Source organism: Schistocerca serialis, chromosome 2, assembly GCF_023864345.2.
Source record: "Schistocerca serialis cubense isolate TAMUIC-IGC-003099 chromosome 2, iqSchSeri2.2, whole genome shotgun sequence".
NCBI classification, from domain to species: Eukaryota; Metazoa; Arthropoda; class Insecta; order Orthoptera; family Acrididae; genus Schistocerca; species Schistocerca serialis.
The window spans coordinates 1,089,906,276-1,089,924,474 of NC_064639.1; the positions used below are offsets into that span (position 1 = coordinate 1,089,906,276).

The following is an 18,199-nucleotide window of genomic DNA, read 5'->3' on the forward strand; positions in this document are numbered from 1 at the left end:
TAATCATTTTCACCTTCAGCTGCTTCAGTATTTCACTGAAACCTTCTTCAGTGGCATTTTTGTCTTCAGGTAGACGCAGACCTCTCGCCATCTGCTGGGCTGTCCTTCCGCCAGATCCGAGAAACGCAAGCGCCAGAATTACTTGTATGCTCCAAGGTGAGAAGAACAAGTTACCTTGCCCACCGGCCAACTCCTAGAAACAAAAACATAAATTGTTGACAAGCTATCTTCAGCAGATAGAAATATTTCTTATACAGCAAAAATGTTGATTTAAAAGGACGCACAAGAAAAGCAGCTTAAGTGTGACCCAGAATTTGAAACAACTACCCTGTGGGCGTACGTATTAATATCGTCTTCTTCTGCCTACTAAATCTCTACACAGCGCGTCACCTGCTTCTCGTGCTAAGTCTGTTCCTTGTTTTCCGATGTCATTCTACAGTCATTCAACTTCGACGCCTCACCGCACATCCCAGCACCATCAGTAAACAACAGAAAGTTGATGTCCACCTGGTCAGCGAAATCATGCATGTACAAGGTGCATTCAAGTTCTAAGGCTCCGATTCTTTTTCTCCGGACAGGAAAGAGATAGAAACATGCGCATTGTTTTAAAATGAGGCCGCGTTCATTGTCAATACGTCCCAGAGATGGAAGCACCGTACGGCAGATGGAATTTTACGGCCAGCGGCGAGAATGACAACTGTTTTAAATACTTAAAATGGCGACGTTTTCCTTACTTGAACAGCGTGCAATCATTCGTTTTCTGAATTTGCGTGGTGTGAAACCAATTGAAATTCATCGACAGTTGAAGGAGACATGTGGTGATGGAGTTATGGATGTGTCAAAATTCCTTCGTGGGTGCGACAGTTTAATGAAGGCACAACATCGTGTGACAACAAACCGAAACAACCTCGGGCTCGCACAAGCCGGTCTGACGACATGATCGAGAAAGTGGAGAGAACTGTTTTGGGGGATCGCCGAATGACTGTTGAACAGATCGCCTCCAGAATTGGCATTTCTGTGGGTTCTGTGCACACAATCCTGCATGACGACCTGAAAATGCGAAAAGTGTCATCCAGGTGGGTGCCACGAATGCTGACGGACGACCACATGGCTGCCCGTGTGGCATGTTGACAAGCAATGTTGACGCGCAACGACAGCATGAATGGGACTTTCTTTTCGTCGGTTGTGACAATGGATGAGACTTGGATGCCATTTTTCCATCCAGAAACAAAGCGCCAGTCAGCTCAATGGAAGCACACAGATTCGCCGCCACCAAAAAAATTTCGGGTAACCGCCAGTGCTGAAAAAATGATGATGTCCATGTTCTGGGACAGCGAGGGCGTAATCCTTACCCATTGCGTTCCAAAGGACACTACGGTAACAGGTGCATCCTACGAAAATGTTTTGAAGAACAAATTTCTTCCTGCACTGCAACAAAAACGTCCGGGAAGGGCTGCGCGTGTGCTGTTTCACCAAGACAACACACCCGCACATCGAGCTAACGTTACGCAACAGTTTCTTCGTGATAACAACTTTGAAGTGATTCCTCATGCTCACTACTCACCTGACCTGGCTCCTAGTGACTTTTGGCTTTTTCCAACAATGAAAGACACTCTCCGTGGCCGCACATTCACCAGCCGTGCTGCTATTGCCTCAGCCATTTTCCAGTGGTCAAAACAGACTCCTAAAGAAGCCTTCGCTGCTGCCATGGAATCATGGCGTCAGCGTTGTGAAGAATGTGTACGTCTGCAGGGAGATTACGTCGGGAAGTAACGCCAGTTTCATCGATTTCGGGTGAGTAGTTAATTTGAAAAAAAAAATCGGAGGCCTTAGAACTTGAATGCACCTCGTACATAGAGAATAAAAGCGCTCCTGTCACGTTCCGTGGAGCACTGCTGACGATACCCTTGTCTCTGATGAACATTGGCCGTCGAGCCCAACATATTGGGTTCCGCTACGTAAAACACTCTTCAAGCCACTCACATATCTGTGAGCCTGTTCTATATGCTCGTCTCTTTAACAGCTATCTGCCTAAGGGGCTCCATTGTGCACCTAACGTTGGAGCTCCCGATAACTAGTAAATCCCTCCCTCCCCCTCCCCCCCCCCCCCACCCTGTGTGCCTGCTCCGAACCTGCTGAAGGAGCGGCCACTTGTCCCTCGTACAGGGTAGCTGGGCGTGGCTAGGAGACCAGTGTCCACAATGACCCTCTGCCTCGAGCTACGCAAGCGTATTGCCACCTGTCACTTTGAGGGCGGATCCACTAGTGACTAGGAGGTGCCTCGGCAGCAGAGCCTTTGAGCAAAACAAGCGATACCTGAGATGTCTCCGTTGCGACGCGCTAGACTCTCCACCACGGCTACAACCCCAAGGCATCAGAATGAAAGTGACCGACTGGCGCTAAAAGCGCATTCAGTTGTTCCCGAAGTGCGGACCGAGCGAAGTGGCGCAGTGCTTAGCACACTGAAGGGCGCAGGTTCAAACACGCGTCTAGCCACCGTGATTTTCATGATTTCCCCAAAATTCCATCAGGCAAATGCCAGGATGGTTCCTTTGAAAACGCACAGCCGATTTCCATCCCCATCCTTCCCTAATCCGATCGGACTGGCGACCTTGCTGTTTGCTCCCTCCCCCAAGTCAACCAACGAACCAACAAAGTGCGGCCAGCTCCTCCTGCGTCCAAACACAACATACACACATCCTACCCACCCTAACTAGACCGATGGATAAGGTAAACTATAAAAGCAAGCAGACTCCTAGATAAGCAACTTGCTACCCTCCTAACGTGTTATAAAGGGATGCTGATGCCTCAGTGAGCTATGTAGCTTGCTGTTCAAAAGAAATGAAAACTGCACTACAAACTGCACGAATTTACACTTCAAAATGCGACCTTACACCTCTTAAGTAGGCATGTTTCTTACCAGTTAGACTATGTTTTTCATCAGCCCAGTACCGGAGCTCCCTTTTTAAAAAGCTTTTCTTTCTTGTGCCATGTGCTTCTGTTGCTGCTTTGATTAGTACTTCCTTTATATTATTCCGTTCCTGGTTGATGTCATCGGCCTTTATATTTAAACGTGTGTATTCTTAAAGTCTTTTCTGGTATAGCAACCGGATATTGTCGTTTTGAAGTAAAAGTACTTCAAATATTGCATCATCATTATTTAACTTCTGTTTGGAAGATATCTTCCATCTTTGAATTAGTCATGAGAGGTAATGCCTGAAATCTGGTATTCTAGGCACACTATTGACAATGTAGATCTCGTAATATTGAATTCCCTAACGGTTTCCGAAACGGAATGTCCAACTACCATTCCGCGATAGAAGTCTGTTAATTGTCAACGTACGGCCATAATTACGTCGGAAACCTTTTGCACATGGATCACCAGAGTACAATGACAGCTTCGGCAGTGCAGTGCCCTTTCATACCTTGTGTAGCCGATACTACCGCTGCCCTTATATACAGGGTGGTCCATTGATCGTGACCAGGCCAAATATCTCACGAAATAAGCATCAAACGAAAAAACTAGAAAGAACGAAACTCGTCTAGCTTGAAGGGGGAAACTAGATGGCGCTATGGCTGGCCCGCTAGAAGGCGCTGCCATAGGTCAAACGGATATCAACTGCGTTTTATTTAAATAGGAACCCACATTTTTTATTACATATTCGTGTGAATGTTTTAATTGGCCCACTGTTTTCGCTTTGTGATAGATGGCGCTGTAATAGTCACAAACGTATAAGTACGTGGTATCACGTAACATTTACCGAGCGAGGTGGCGCAATGGTTAGACACTGGACTCGCATTCGGGAGGACGACGGTTCAATCCCGCGTCCGGCCATCCTGATTTAGGTTTTCCGTGATTTCCCTAAATCACTCCAGGCAAATGCCGGGATGGTTCCTCTCAAAGGGCACGGCCGACTTCCTTCCCCATCCTTCCCTAATCCGATGAGACCGATGACCTCGCTGTCTGGTCTCCTTCCTCAAACAACCTAACCCAACGTAACATTCCGCCAGTGCGGACGGTATTTACTTCGTGATTCATTAGCCGTGTTAAAATGGACCGTTTACCAATTGCGGAAAATGTCGATATCGTGTTGATGTATGGCTATTGTGATCAAGATGCCCAACGGGCGTGTGCTATGTATCCTGGACGACATCATCCAAGTGTCCGGACCGTTCGCCGGATAGTTCGTTATTTAAGGAAACAGGAAGTGTTCAGCCACGTGTGAAACGTCAACCACGACCAGCAACAAATGATGATGCCCAAGTAGGTGTTTTAGCTGCTGTCGTGACTAATCCGCACATCAGTAGCAGACAAATTGCGCGAAAATCCGGAATCTTAGAAACGTCGGTGCTGAGAATGCTACATCAACATGGATTGCACCCGTACCATATTTCTATGCACCAGGAATTGCGTGGCGACGACTTTAAAAATCGTGTACAGTTCTGCCACTGGGCGCAAGAGAAATTATGGGACGATGACAGATTTTTTGCACCCGTTCTATTTAGCGTCATTCACCAACAGCGGTAACGTAAAACGGCATAACATGCACTATTGGGCAACGGAAAATCCACGATGATTGCGACAAGTGGAACATCAGCGACCTTGGCGGGTTAATGTATGGTGCGATATTATGGGAGGAAGGAGAATTGGCCCCCATTTTATCGATGGCAATCTAAATGGTCCAATGTATGCTGATGTTCTACCGATGTTACTACAAGATGTTTCACTGCATGACAGAATGGCGATGTACGTCCAAAATCATGGATGTCCGGCACATAGCTCGCGTGCGGTTGAAGCGGTATTGAATAGCATATTTCATGACAGGTGGATTCGTCGTCGAAGCACCATACCATGGCCCGCATGTTCACCGGATCTGACGTCCCCAGATTTCTTTCTGTGGGGAAAGTTGAAGCATATTTGCTATCGTGATCCATCGACAACGCCTGACAACATGCGTCAGCGCATTGTCAATGCATGTGCGAACATGAAGGCGATCTACTTGCTGTTGAGAGGAATGTCGTTACACGTATTGCCAAATGCATTGAGGTTGACGGACATCATTTTGAGCATTTATTGCATTAATGTGGTAGTTACAGGTAATCACGCTGTAACAGCATGCGTTCTCAGAAATGATAAGTTCATAAAGGTATATGTATCACATTGGAACAACCGAAATAAAATGTTCAAACATATCTACGTTCTTTATTTTAATTTAAAAAACCTACCAGTTACCAACTGTTCGTCTAAAATTGTGAGCCATATGTTTGTGACTATTGCAGCGCCATCTATCACAAAGCGAAAAAAGTGGTCCAACTAAAACATTCATATTTCTTTACGTACTATGTAATAAAAAATGTGGGTTCCTGTTTAAAAAAAACGCAGTTGATATCCGTTTGACCTATGGTAGCGGCTTCTAGCGGGCCAACCATAGCGCCATCTGGTTTCCCCCTTCAAGCTAGACGAGTTTCGTTCTTTGTAGTTTTTCGTTTGATGCTTATTTCGTGAGATATTTGGTCCGGTCACGATCAATGGACCACCCTGTATATGCACACCGCTATCCCACGGCTTTCCCTAGGAAAGGCAGGGAAATAACATATCAGGCAACAGACTGAAGTGGAAATTTGAAAGTGGTTGTTATCACAGTGGAATGGAGATTGGCGGCGCGCAGAGCACAGCATCCGACCGGCGAAGGCCCGTGAGTCGCCCTCGTTCGCCACGGCTCGCTGTACACTCCGGTTTAACATGGGCTAGTGCGCGAGTGCGGGGTAACATCCGCACAAGAATACACAGGGGATAGCACATCACAACGAAGCGCGCGATGTAGCGCTCAGTGAAGGAACAGCATCCTGCCTGCGCGCTCTGCAGCTCCACAGCCTATCAACCTATGTGGAAGAATATACGCCCCACTGAGATCCGTAAGGTCACAGCCGCCCCATAAGTGGCTGTACCATCGGGCCAGGTAGTGTGAGGCGATCTTCAGCAACTTCCCCCCAAATTATGTGAACTTTGTTCGTCTTTATCTCGAGCACCACAGCCGCACAAGAGCACGTGGATCAGCCGCGCGCCTGCAGGGCTTGATAAACATATGTGAAATTGCTTCGATCGATTTCAAAAAGAAATTTCCATATACAGTTTCCCGTAGCTTTATAAACATTACTGAAGTATCTTGTGGTCTACAGAAATTAATTTTACGCCGATGAAAGATATTCTGCTCATATCTTCTGTATTTTTTTATGTGGCACTATTAACCGAGTTATCTAGATACAACTACTATCTACATCTACATCTACATGGTTACTCTGCACCTAAGTGCCTGGTAGAGGGTTCGTCGAACCATTTTCATACGACTTCTCTACCATTCCACTCTCGAATGGCGCGTGGGAAAATGGAACACCTAAATCTTTCCGTTCGAGCTCTGATTTCTCTTATTTTATTGCGATGATCATTTCTCCCTATGTAGGTGGGTCTCAACAAAATATTTTCGCATTCGGAAGAGAAAGTTGGTGATTGAAATTTCGTAAATAGATCTCGCCGCAAAGAAAACCGCCTTTGTTTCAGTGACTGCCACCCTAACTCGCGTATCATATCAGTGACACTGTCGCCCCTATTGCGCGGTAACACGAAACGAGCTGCCCTTCTTTGCACTTTTCCGATGTCCTCCGTCAATCCTAATTGGTAAGGATCCCGCACCGCGCAGCAATATTTCAGCAGAGGACGGACAAGTGTAATGTAGGCTGTCTCTTTAGTGGGTTTGTCGCATCTTCTAAGCGTTCTGCCAACAAAGCTCAGTCTTTGTTTCACCTTCCCCACAATATTATCTATGTGGTCTTTCCACTTTAAGTTGCTCGTCATTATAATTCCTAGGTATTTAATCGAATTGACAGCACTTAGAGCCGGCCGGTGTGGCCGTGCGGTTCTAGGCGCTTCAGTCTGGAACCGCGTGACCGTTACGGTCGCAGGTTCGAATCCTGCCTCGGGCATGGATGCGTGTGACTTCCTAAGGTTAGTTAGGTTTAAGTAGTTCTAAGTTCTAGGGGATTTATGACCACAGATGTTAAGTCCCATAGTGCTCAGAGTCAGAACAGCACTTAGATTTGTGCGATGTTTAGTATATCCAAAATTTATCGGATTTCCTTTGTGGATGTGGATGACCTCGCACTTTTCTTTGTTTAGTGCCAATTGCCACTTTTCGCACCATACAGAAATTCTCTCTAGATCATTTTGTAATTGGAATTGATCGTCTGATGATTTTACTAGACGGTAAATTACTGCGTCATCTGCAAACCATGTAATGGGGCTGCTCAGATTATCACCTAGACAATTTATGTAAATCAGAAACAGCAGAGGAACTATGACACTACCTTGCGGAACGCCAGATATCACTTCTGTTCTACTCGATGATTTACCGTCTATCACGACGAAGTGTGACCTCTCTGAGAGGAAATCACGAATGCAGTCACACAATTACGCTAAAACTGTAATTAAGCGACTATGTAAAAAATATCCTCAATCGCAATGCTTTGTCATAGCTACACTTAACTGAATGCACGACCCAGTAGCTAAATACTAAGCTATTTCGATCCCTTCACATGAAGACGCACGTACGCTTCAAATGGCTCTGATCACTATGGGACTCAACTGCTGAGGTCATTAGTCGCCTAGAACTTAGAACTAGTTAAACCTAACTAACCTAAGGACATTACAAACATCCATGCCCGAGGCAGGATTCGAACCTGCGACCGTAGCGGTCTCGCGGTTCCAGACTGCAGCGCCTTTAACCGCACGACCACTTCGGCCGGCAAGTACGCTTCCCCCCTCCCCTCCCCCCCCCCTCCCACCGCTAACCCCACCCCACACAAAGATTCATTAGACCTCTCTCTTTCTTCCGATATTTGCTGAGTGCGTTTGAGTTCTCTCAGAGATCTGTTCTGATATCCATCATTGCTGTTGCACACACGTCAGTGGGTCAAGGTCCCTCAACATTTGTTATGTTGGAGGTGGAGTTACATGCTTGTCAAGACTCTTCTCTACAATCTCATTTCAGTTCCCACTTCCTGCTTTACGCTTCCTCGCACAACCAGAATACGCCATTTCTCGATCTTAGCTACAGGCACAGACAGTATGTCTCCTAGCGTACTAATAACAAGAACACAGCGGAGGTGGCAGCCTTTCGGTGTAGTGAAGAATGTGAGACATTGCGTGGAGTCTTACCCTGTACATGTCAGATGTGAAGAGGTCATTCGCTCGAGACACTGTCTGCACAGCATCACTGAAATCTCCGTCGGCCATTTTGTCGAGAACCTGGAAGGACAAAGGACAGCAATTTTAAGATGATACATCATAAGTTCAAAATTACGTGCTTATTTCATATTATAAACAACACAAATAGGTGGAAAAACTAAAATCAAAGAAATAGAGAAACAAGAAAGGAAAATTCTCAGGAAAAATTTTGGTCCGATACAAGAGCGAGGAATCTGGAAGAAGAGACCAACATCAGAATTATATAAATAAACAGACAAGCTTTCGGATACAATAAGGAAAAGAAGAATGCAGTTCTACGGACATATCCACAGGATGAATGAAAACAGAATTTCAAAGCGAATTGTTAAAGTCATTAACTTAGGCAGGGGAAAAACAAAATGGATAAAAGAAATTGAAGAGGACCTCAGACAAGCACACATAACAGTAAACGATGCAGAAAATAGAACTGAATTCAGGAACATCATCAAAAAACATAAATTTGACACCACAACACAGAAGAGACCAGGATGCAAATGGACAGCGGAGCGAAAGAAACAACGCAGTGAACACATGGAGAAATAAAAATCAAAGGATTGAGATTTCGTGTCATGATTTAAACAGGTACGTGAGTCGCATCATGCACAAACCACATGGTTATTGTTACTGAGTTCAGACAGTGACGTTAATATGATGTTCCTGTCTAACCTGAACTGAGCAGTGAGAGTTTGTGCTAGTCCAGAAATTTTTGTTCTGCAAATTTGTAATAACTGTTTCTAATGACAAGACAAACAACAGACAGGCAGTTAGAGAAACATAACATTTGCAAAAATTCTCCCATTGTTTGCGATCGGAAGATGAAAGACGCTTCAGATTTGTAAGATGAAAACTTGGAGATCTGAACCCTGTCCTTCTTAATGCAAGTCAAGGTGCTTAATATCCGCAGCACAAAAAGCGAGCGCAGAGCGCGAAACAATCCCCATTATTTATGTTGTAACGCCGGAAATGCATATCCTCCTATTTCCATCTGTTATACTATAAATTCTTTTCCTTTATTTGTTACCTGAAGATATGACATTTCTGTGTCTTTATATATTGTAATTATTTACTATTTGTGTATGCATTCATGTCGATGTATAATTGGTTTGTTTTGTAAATATTATTTGTATTTTTACGCTGGGTCTGGCCTAGGGAAAACTATGCTATCGAACGATTACATCGATAGGTCGTGTGGAGAACCAAAGTGTTTAGGATCTTTGGTAGTGTGAACTCTGCCGCAAGGAGCGCGGGCAGAGCTGAGTCTGGCTGGAGGAGGGCAGTGGAGCACGTGTGTTGTGTGACTCTTCCGCGAGTTGCCGCGCTTTCGGGGTTTGGCAGCATGTAATTGCACTCGACTTGCTACGATAGTTTCTGACACGGTGTCGCGGACGGGAAGCATTAGCTGGCGCACATCAAGAGCCCGTTTCGCCTGGTGACCGTGTCGAGAAGAAGGCGCGCCAACATCCAGCTCCTGCAAACAGCGACGGCCGACAATGAGTGACTGTCGCCACCTCCTCGATCGACGACTTCAAACCTTCAATCAACCAACAAGGAAGAGTGGAAGCACGTAAAGTTTTAGAACTGTATGGCAGACCTCAGCTTTTCAAACTGTTTCAAAATTACAGCAACGTAGCATGAACCTTTGTTGCTCATTGTCCCAATTGTATTACCAAGCAGGGTCCCTTCCTTTTCCGGAATGAACCCGAGTGTCGTTGAAATTCAAACGCCAGCATTAAAGTAGTATCATTCCATTTCACTGCTTTAATTTCAAAATTCAGCTTAAGTATTCATAGCTGGCTAGAATATTTAGATTACACAAGCACAAATTAAGAGTGCAAGTTTTGTTACCGTATTTTAGCTTACCTGTGACTGCAGCTCAGCTTGGTATGCACTAAATTTTACTATCGTTAATTGTTCATAATCATTCAATTCAAGTTCAAAGTTAAATCTCTTATTTCTAAACTGCGTAGCTTCAAGTAGCTTTTGAAATCATTGTTGAGGTAGCCCAAGACTAACCTTATTTTACTGAATTTCGCAGTGCTTCAGAAACAAAGCTCACTATTAATTTCAGTCACTAAATTAACTTTCAATTTTCCGGTTTTATTAATTCTTTTGCTAAATTAAGTCAGAGTGTAGCGAAATTTGTTACTTCTGACAAACATTCAGTTTTCACACAACACGTGTCAACCTTCAGTTGCCACGCTTTTAGTGCTAATTATATGTGCAAGTAGTTGTCCATAGGACTGGCGACCGTAATTTTCTCCAAATCTCAAATGTCTAATTAACGCCAATTAATTGTTAACGTAACAGCCGCACATTTACTTTCTTTATTTATTTTACCCTTTTCTCAAAATCAATTTTCACCAATTTCATTTGCATTTTTCCTTTCATTTAGATGTAACCCTTTCCTCCCTCTTTACCGACAAATTAACTTCGGTGACGATTGCTTTTCCCAAATTTTCATTAGGTACACGGGGTTTAATTTTTCACTGTCATTGAGGTGGATAAATGAGGGGGAGGTTACAATGTCACGTATGTACATGCACATCTGGTACGTGGGGATGCGCTGGCGCCACTCGCTTTCTCCGTTCGATTCACCCGGATCCATTGTTTCCCTCTGCGGTTGCTTACCTTTGCCTCGTTGGCCGGTGGTGGTGCTGGTGGGCTGGCAGGGAGACTGGGTTTTGGCTTCGGAACGGCCGGTACGTGTCGCTGCTCAGAGAGAGATACTTGTGTTTGCGTGGAGTTAGCTGGATTTGACCGGTGTATGTGGCCCGGAGTGCGGAAGCGGTCCTGTTGTTGCAAGTTCTTGAGGCGTGACTGGGCCATGGTCTTCTACACAGGACGCTGAGCAATGTGTTATTCATTTTGGCTAGTGGAGTTGAACTATGTGCCACGCAGCTGTCTACTGAAGAAGTAGACATTCAAGCTTTCTAGTTTTGCACTCGGGCCTACCCGTGTTATCACTAGCTTCTACCTTTTCTTATGAGTGCCAATACTGTATTGGAACTGCGACGCACTGGTGTAATAACAATATGCTTTGTCTTATCGTTGCCCTTCTATAAAACTAGTCTGTTTGTGCTGGGGCAATTTTACATATTCTGAAATTTGAGGTCTACAGTTAATTCTTTTAACCATTTTTAATTTGCCTTTGTCTTGATGTGATCTATCTTTGTAGAATTTTATCTGACTTTATTCTGGGGCTGTTAACATTGTTTCTTTTGGCGACACCTTGGCCGGCCAGTACGAGAGGGAACGGGAGGTTCTTTTGGCCGCGGTGAAAATGGCGACCGATACGGCGGCCACTGAGTTCTTCGGGTTGCAGTGAGTGGGGATCTTGCATTAAGTTAAGTTTCCTCTGCATTGGGACGCCAAGGCATCTGTTCCGTTTGCTATACTGCTGATATACATGGTGTTACAAAAAGGTACGGCCAAACTTTCAGAAAACATTCCTCACACACAAAGAAAGAAAATATGTTATGGACATGTGTCCGGAAACGCTTACTTTCCATGTTAGAGCTCATTTTATTACTTCTCTTCAAATCACATTAATCATAGAATGGAAACAAACAGCAAACATAACGTACCAGCGTGACTTCAAACACATTGTTACAGGAAATGTTCAAAATGTCCTCCGTTAGCGAGGATACATGCATCCACCCTCCGTCGAATGGAATCCCTGTTGCGCTGATGCAGCCCTGGAGAATGGCGTGTTGTTCACAGCCGTCCACAATACGAGCACGAAGAGTCTCTACATTTGGTACCGGGGTTGTGTAGACAAGAACTTTCAAATGCCCCCATAAATGAAAGTCAAGAGGGTTGAGGTCAGGAGAGCGTGGAGGCCATGGAATTGGTTCGCCTTCACCAATCCATCGGTCACCGAATCTGTTGTTGAGAAGCGTACGAACACTTCGACTGAAATGTGCAGGAGCTCCATCATGCATGAACCATATGTTGTGTCGTACTTGTAAAGGCACATGTTCTAGCAGCACAGGTAGAGTATCCCGTATGAAATCATGGCGGTGAACTGAGGAAGTACAGTACATACTGACGAAACTAAAATGAGCTCTAACATGGAAATTAAGCGTTTCCGGACACATGTCCACATAACATCTTTTCTTTATTTGTGTGTGAGGAATGTTTCCTGAAAGTCTGGCCGTACCTTTCTGTAACACCCTGCATTTACCTTCAAAACCGTAAAGGAAAGAGACTAGTGTTCTTAATTACACCTTACGTGCACCCGAAGTTGAACTTATGTACATGTTAAAGAGAATACTTGATTGGTAGCGGAAAATTGGAAAATATATGAATTGTCTTATTGCGCTTGCCCAAGTGACCTATTTAAAAGAAACTTATTTCACCTTTATTATTCAAGTGCCCTTTGCTAAATGAAACTGATTTTACCTTTTATTGTTGCAGTGCTTACAGTTAGTATAGAAGTTATAAGAAGTTCTTGTTTGCGCCTAATTCAATTAGAAGGGTATTGTGGAATGTTTTTTTCTGACTTGTGAATAAGCGACACTTGTAGAAAATTTTTAGTAAATTCTGTGCCCTTTGGGTTAAACTGTTGATCAGTAATAAATTAGTTGTATCTTGCAAGTCCTCTGTACTTCTTATTATTTCACTTGTCACCGGTTTGCACGCAAACTCCACGTTGCAACATCTATACACTGTTAAGCTACCTAACAATGTATGACAGATGGCACCACAGGTACCAGAAAAGTTTTCACTATTTCCTGCTACAATCTGGAATTGCTTCCGGGAAGATACCGTAATTTAATAAGAGCAGTTGTGTTGGTGTGATTCACAGTGAAGACTTCGAACCCAGTCAAGCAGCAAGGAGCCAGTCGCCTGCGACATTCTGCTGCTGAGATCAAGAATACTGCTGACGTAGCATTCTGCGATACAGCTATCTACTGTAGTGATGGCGAATTTCCAGATGTTGTGACACAACGCTGCACTGCATCAGAGGAGGTAGGCTCCTACGTAGCTGGATAGAACGGCTATAAACATAATTACTCTGCAATTCACACTTCAGAGCCTGCCAGAGAGTTCATCGAACCACATTCAGACTATTTCTCTATCGTTGTACTCTCGATCAGAGCGCGGGAAGGACACTTAAATCCTTGTGTGCGAACTCCGATGACCATATCTCCCTATGCAGGTAGGTCACAACAAAATACTTTCACAATGTGGTGTCACCGCCAGACACCACACTTGCTAGGTGGTAGCCTTTAAATCGGCCGCGGTCCGTTAGTATACGTCGGACCCGCGTGTCGCCACTGTCAGTGATTGCAGACCGAGCGCCGCCACACGACAGGTCTAGAGAGACTTCCTAGCACTCGCCCCAGTTGTACAACCGACTTTGCTAGCGGTGGTTCACTCACAAAATACGCTCTCATTTGCCGAGACGATAGTTAGCATAGCCTTCAGCTACGTCATTTGCTACGACCTAGCAAGGCGCCATTACCAGTTACTATTGATACTGAATCATATACCGTCAAGAGCGACGTTCACCATTAATGGATTTAAGTATTCCACCAGCTACGTCCGTTTTTTCTAAATTCTAATTTCCTTGTCCTGTTCCAGACCTCGCGCCAGCCTGCGTGAGCTAAAACGCGTGCCTTTCGGCTTCCTCTAGTAACACGGTGTTGGCTCTCCTGCCAACCACAACACACAATCTGGAGTGAAAGTCCGTGATTGAAATTTCGTGAAAATATCTCGACGCAGCGAAAAACGCTCTTGTTTAATGATTGCCACTCCCGCTTGCACATCGTAGCCGTGACAATCTCTCATTTGCGATAGTACAAAAGGAGCTGACTTTTGATCTTTCTTGATGTCCTCGGTCTTATCTGTTAAAAACACATTGCCGCGTAGTGCTTGGTAGTATTCTAGAAAAGAACGTACAAACGTTGTGCAGGCAGTCTCTTTAGTAGACCTGTTGCATCTCCTAAGTGTTCTCCCAATGAAACGCAGTCTTCGGTACTGCTTCCCACAACAATTCCTACGTGATTGTTCCAATTTAAGCTATTCGTAACTGTAATTCATAAGTATTTAGATATATTAACAGTTCATACTTTTCATTGTATAGAGTCAAATGGTTCAAATGGCTCTGAGCACTATGGGACTTAACTTCTAAGGTCATCAGTCCCCTAGAACTTAGAACTACTTAAACCTAACTAACCTAAGGACATCACACACATCCATGCCCGAGGCAGGATTCGAACCTGCGACCGTAGCGGTCGCGCGGTTCCAGACTGTAGCGCCTAGAACCGCTCTGCCACACCGGCTGGCTGTATAGAGTCGATTGCCACTTTCCGCGCCATACAGATATAGATATTTTCTCTATATCATTTTTCAGTTGGTTTTGATATATATATATATATATATATATATATATATTAATTAGGAACAGCAAGCATGAAGGTTTTTACATCGTAGTCAAGTGAACCATTCGTCATTCGATTGTTTTCTCCTTGCCTTAAATCCCCTGTAACAAAAGCTTCTTATTTCTGTGATTTGCTTGAAAATACGGTTTTTTCGTCACAGGCCATGATCCCAATAGCGACTGGAAGCGTATGGAACACTACGATTCGAAAACTGACAAAACGAAGACAATCATGAAATAGCATCCCTCTGTCATAAATGACTGTTTTCAATTTCTGGTCCTATAAACCACTGTCTTCAACACAGTTGACTTATCTAGTTGCCAATAGAGAGAGAGAGACGAGAATGGAATGGCTCATTTGGTTCAAATGGCTCTGAGCACTATGGGACTTAACATCTGTGGTCATCAGTCCCCTAGAACTTAGAACTACTTAAACCTAACTAACCTAAGGGCATCACACACATCCATGCCCGAGGCAGGATTCGAACTTGCGACCGTAGCAGTCACGCGGTTCCGGACTGAGCGCCTAGAACCGCTAGACCACCGCGGCCGGCAATGACTCGTTTCTCGCCCTTATCAGTTTCATACCATCCCAGTGACAATTACAAGAACACTACCATTCAATAGACATTTTTAAATGCATCATGAATACGGCAGGTCGGGAAAGAAAATCTATATAACCATACTTCGCAATCCTCCACATTCCCTCCTCCCCCAAACCTCCTTTACTTTTAAGTTCTTAAACTGCACAGGGGAAGAACGTCTCCAGGAAGTCTTTGTACGAGTTCTTTGAAAAATTCCCACGTCAAATTTCGGGACACCTAACGTTACTGCACTGAATAAAAAGCTGCTCTGAACTCTAGCAGACTCTTTGAATTGCAGTTATCCGTGAGACAGTTTTGTATTGATATCAAACACGAGCACAGCTTTAAATAATCCGGGGTTTTTTTATAACTAGTAGGCCTCTAGTATCAATAATCCACGTACTTACTCAGTAGGAGTCGGGAAGCCACACAGTCTGTGGTGTGACGCCAGCAAACTGAAGAGCGTGTTGAGACCGAGATGCTATTTCAAGGCCCTGGAGGATCTTTCTTTTTCGTCTTTCACGGAAGGCGTAATCCGCAACAAATTGCCCGTGCAGGTTCCTGCACGTGGAGAGGAAGGAACCTGACTGGTTTTTATATCGCATACCCATCCCGGTCACGACAGGTATTCCGCAGTATTACTCCCTCCGCCCAGCCAAGTCCCCCCACCCTTCTCTCTCCCTCTCCTTCTCCCTCTCCATCTCCCTCTCTTTGACGACCCCTCCCCCTCACACACACAAACGAAACTGAAAAAAAAGGTACTCAGTTAAAGTTGCTTAAGTAGCACTGACCATAACTGTGAAAAAAGTTAATGACCCTAAGCTGTCGGACATTAAGCGAAGAGGAATAATAATTATACGAGGTGCATTCAAGTTCTAAGGCCTCCGATTTTTTTCCTCATTAACTACTCACCCGAAATCGATGAAACTGGCGTTACTTCTCGACGTAATCGCCCTGCAGACGTACACATTTTTCACAACGCTGACGCCATGATTCCATGGCAGCGGCGAAGGCTTCTTTAGGAGTCTGTTTTGACCACTGGAAAATCGCTGAGGCAATAGCAGCACGGGTGGTGAATATGCGGCCACGGAGAGTGCCTTCATTGTTGGAAAAAGCCAAAAGTCACTAGGAGCCAGGTCAGGTGAGTAGGGAGCATGAGGAATCATTTCAAAGTTGTTATCACGAAGAAACTGTTGCGTAACGTTAGCTCGATGTGCGGGTGCGTTGTCTTGGTGAAACAGCACACGCGCAGCCCTTCCCGGACGTTTTTGTTGCATTGCAGGAAGGAATTTGTTCTTCAAAACATTTTCGTAGGATGCACCTGTTACCGTAGTGCCCTTTGGAACGCAATGGGTAAGGATTACGCCCTCGCTGTCCCAGAACATGGACACCATCATTTTTTCAGCACTGGCGGTTACCCGAAATTTTTTTTGTGGCGGTGAATCTCTGTGCGTCCATTGATCTGATTGGCGCTTTGTTTCTGGATTGAAAAATGGCATCCGCGTCTCATCCATAGTCACAACCGACGAAAAGAAAGTCCCATTCATGCTGTCGTTGCGCGTCAACATCGCTTGGCAACATGCCACACGGGCAGCCGCCTGGTCGTCCGTCAGCATTCGTGGCACCCACCTGGATGACGCTTTTTGCATTTTCAGGTCGTCAAGCCGGATTGTGTGCACAGAACCCACAGAAATGCCAACTCTGGAGGCGATCTGTTCAACAGTCATTCGGCGATCCCCCAAAACAATTCTCTCCACTTTCTCGATCATGTCGTCAGACCGGCTTGTTCGAGCCCGAGGTTGTTTCGGTTTGTTGTCGCACGATGTTCTGCCTTCATTAAACTGTCGCACCCACGAACGCACTTTCGACACATCCATAACTCCATCACCGCATGTCTCCTTCAACTGTCGATGAATTTCAATTGGTTTCACACCACGCAAATTCAGAAAACGAATGATTGCACGCTGTTCAAGTAAGGAAAACGTCGCCATTTTAAGTATTTAAAACAGGTCTCATTCTCGGCGCTGGTGGTAAAACTCCATCTGCCATACGGTGCTGCCATCTCTGGGACGTATTGACAATGAACGCGGCCTCATTTTAAAACAATGCGCATGTTTCTATCTCTTTCCAGTCCGGAGAAAAAAAATCGGAGGCCTTAGAACTTGAATGCACCTCGTATTTCCCTGCGTCTGTTTTTCAGTTCATCTGTTGTTATCCTAATATTCAAATGCACCTGAACGCCTCTGGTGCATATGTGTGATACGTACACCGCATGATGACACACATGAGTATATTTACATCATATTCCATAATTTACCGCATGGTGTGTTGCAAAGGACAATGCCGTACTAAAATAACTTCCCCCCCCCCCTTTCTGTTCTAACCGCAGCTGATCTGAGAAATGCCGGCCGGTGTGGCCGAGCGGTTCTAGGCGCTACAGTCTGGAACCGCGCAACCGCTACGGTCGCAGGTTCGTATCCTGCCTCGGGCATGGATGTGTGCGATGTCCTTAGGTTAGTTAGGTTTAAGTAGTTCTAAGTTCTAGGGGACTGATGACTTCAGATGTTAAGTCCCATAGTGCTCAGAGCCATTTGATCTGAGAAAAGAAGGACTGGCGATTCTAATATGTCTACAGTGTAATTTCTTTAATTCCACCCTCGTGCTTAGTACGTGAGATACAAATTGAAGGGAGTAAAATGTTTCCTAGCTCGTAACGGAATGCCGTCTTTCAGAATACGTTCACCGCTATGCACAGTCACCATTTTTGTAAAGATTTCCACTGAGCTTAGCTACTTTCCTGGCGCCCTTGCACTGCCTAAACACGCCCATTATCTTTGCCTCTTCCATGTGCGATTGCAATTATTGGTAATAATGATAAAAAATTTAACTGTTATGATAGACTCCGGAGGAGCGATTGATAATCTCTAATGCCCCACATTTTTCGCAGTA

General features: G+C 44.8%; 1 protein-coding gene across 2 annotated transcripts in view; it reads right to left on the reverse strand.

The window, feature by feature from the left end:
- Positions 1-15,767, reverse strand: part of LOC126458540 (serpin B8-like) — a 206,324-nt gene extending 190,557 nt beyond the window's left edge. The window contains exons 1-3 of one of the 2 annotated variants that reach the window (XM_050095655.1): positions 15,658-15,767; positions 8,213-8,302; positions 14-193 (exon numbers count right to left, since the gene is read on the reverse strand). In XM_050095655.1, the coding sequence (XP_049951612.1) occupies positions 14-193; positions 8,213-8,290 (258 nt within the window). In that variant the 5' untranslated portion in view covers positions 8,291-8,302; positions 15,658-15,767. The remainder of the gene's footprint in view (positions 1-13; positions 194-8,212; positions 8,303-15,657) is intronic. The other variant, XM_050095654.1, reaches the window with a different exon arrangement.
- Between the last annotated feature and the right edge of the window lie 2,432 nt (positions 15,768-18,199).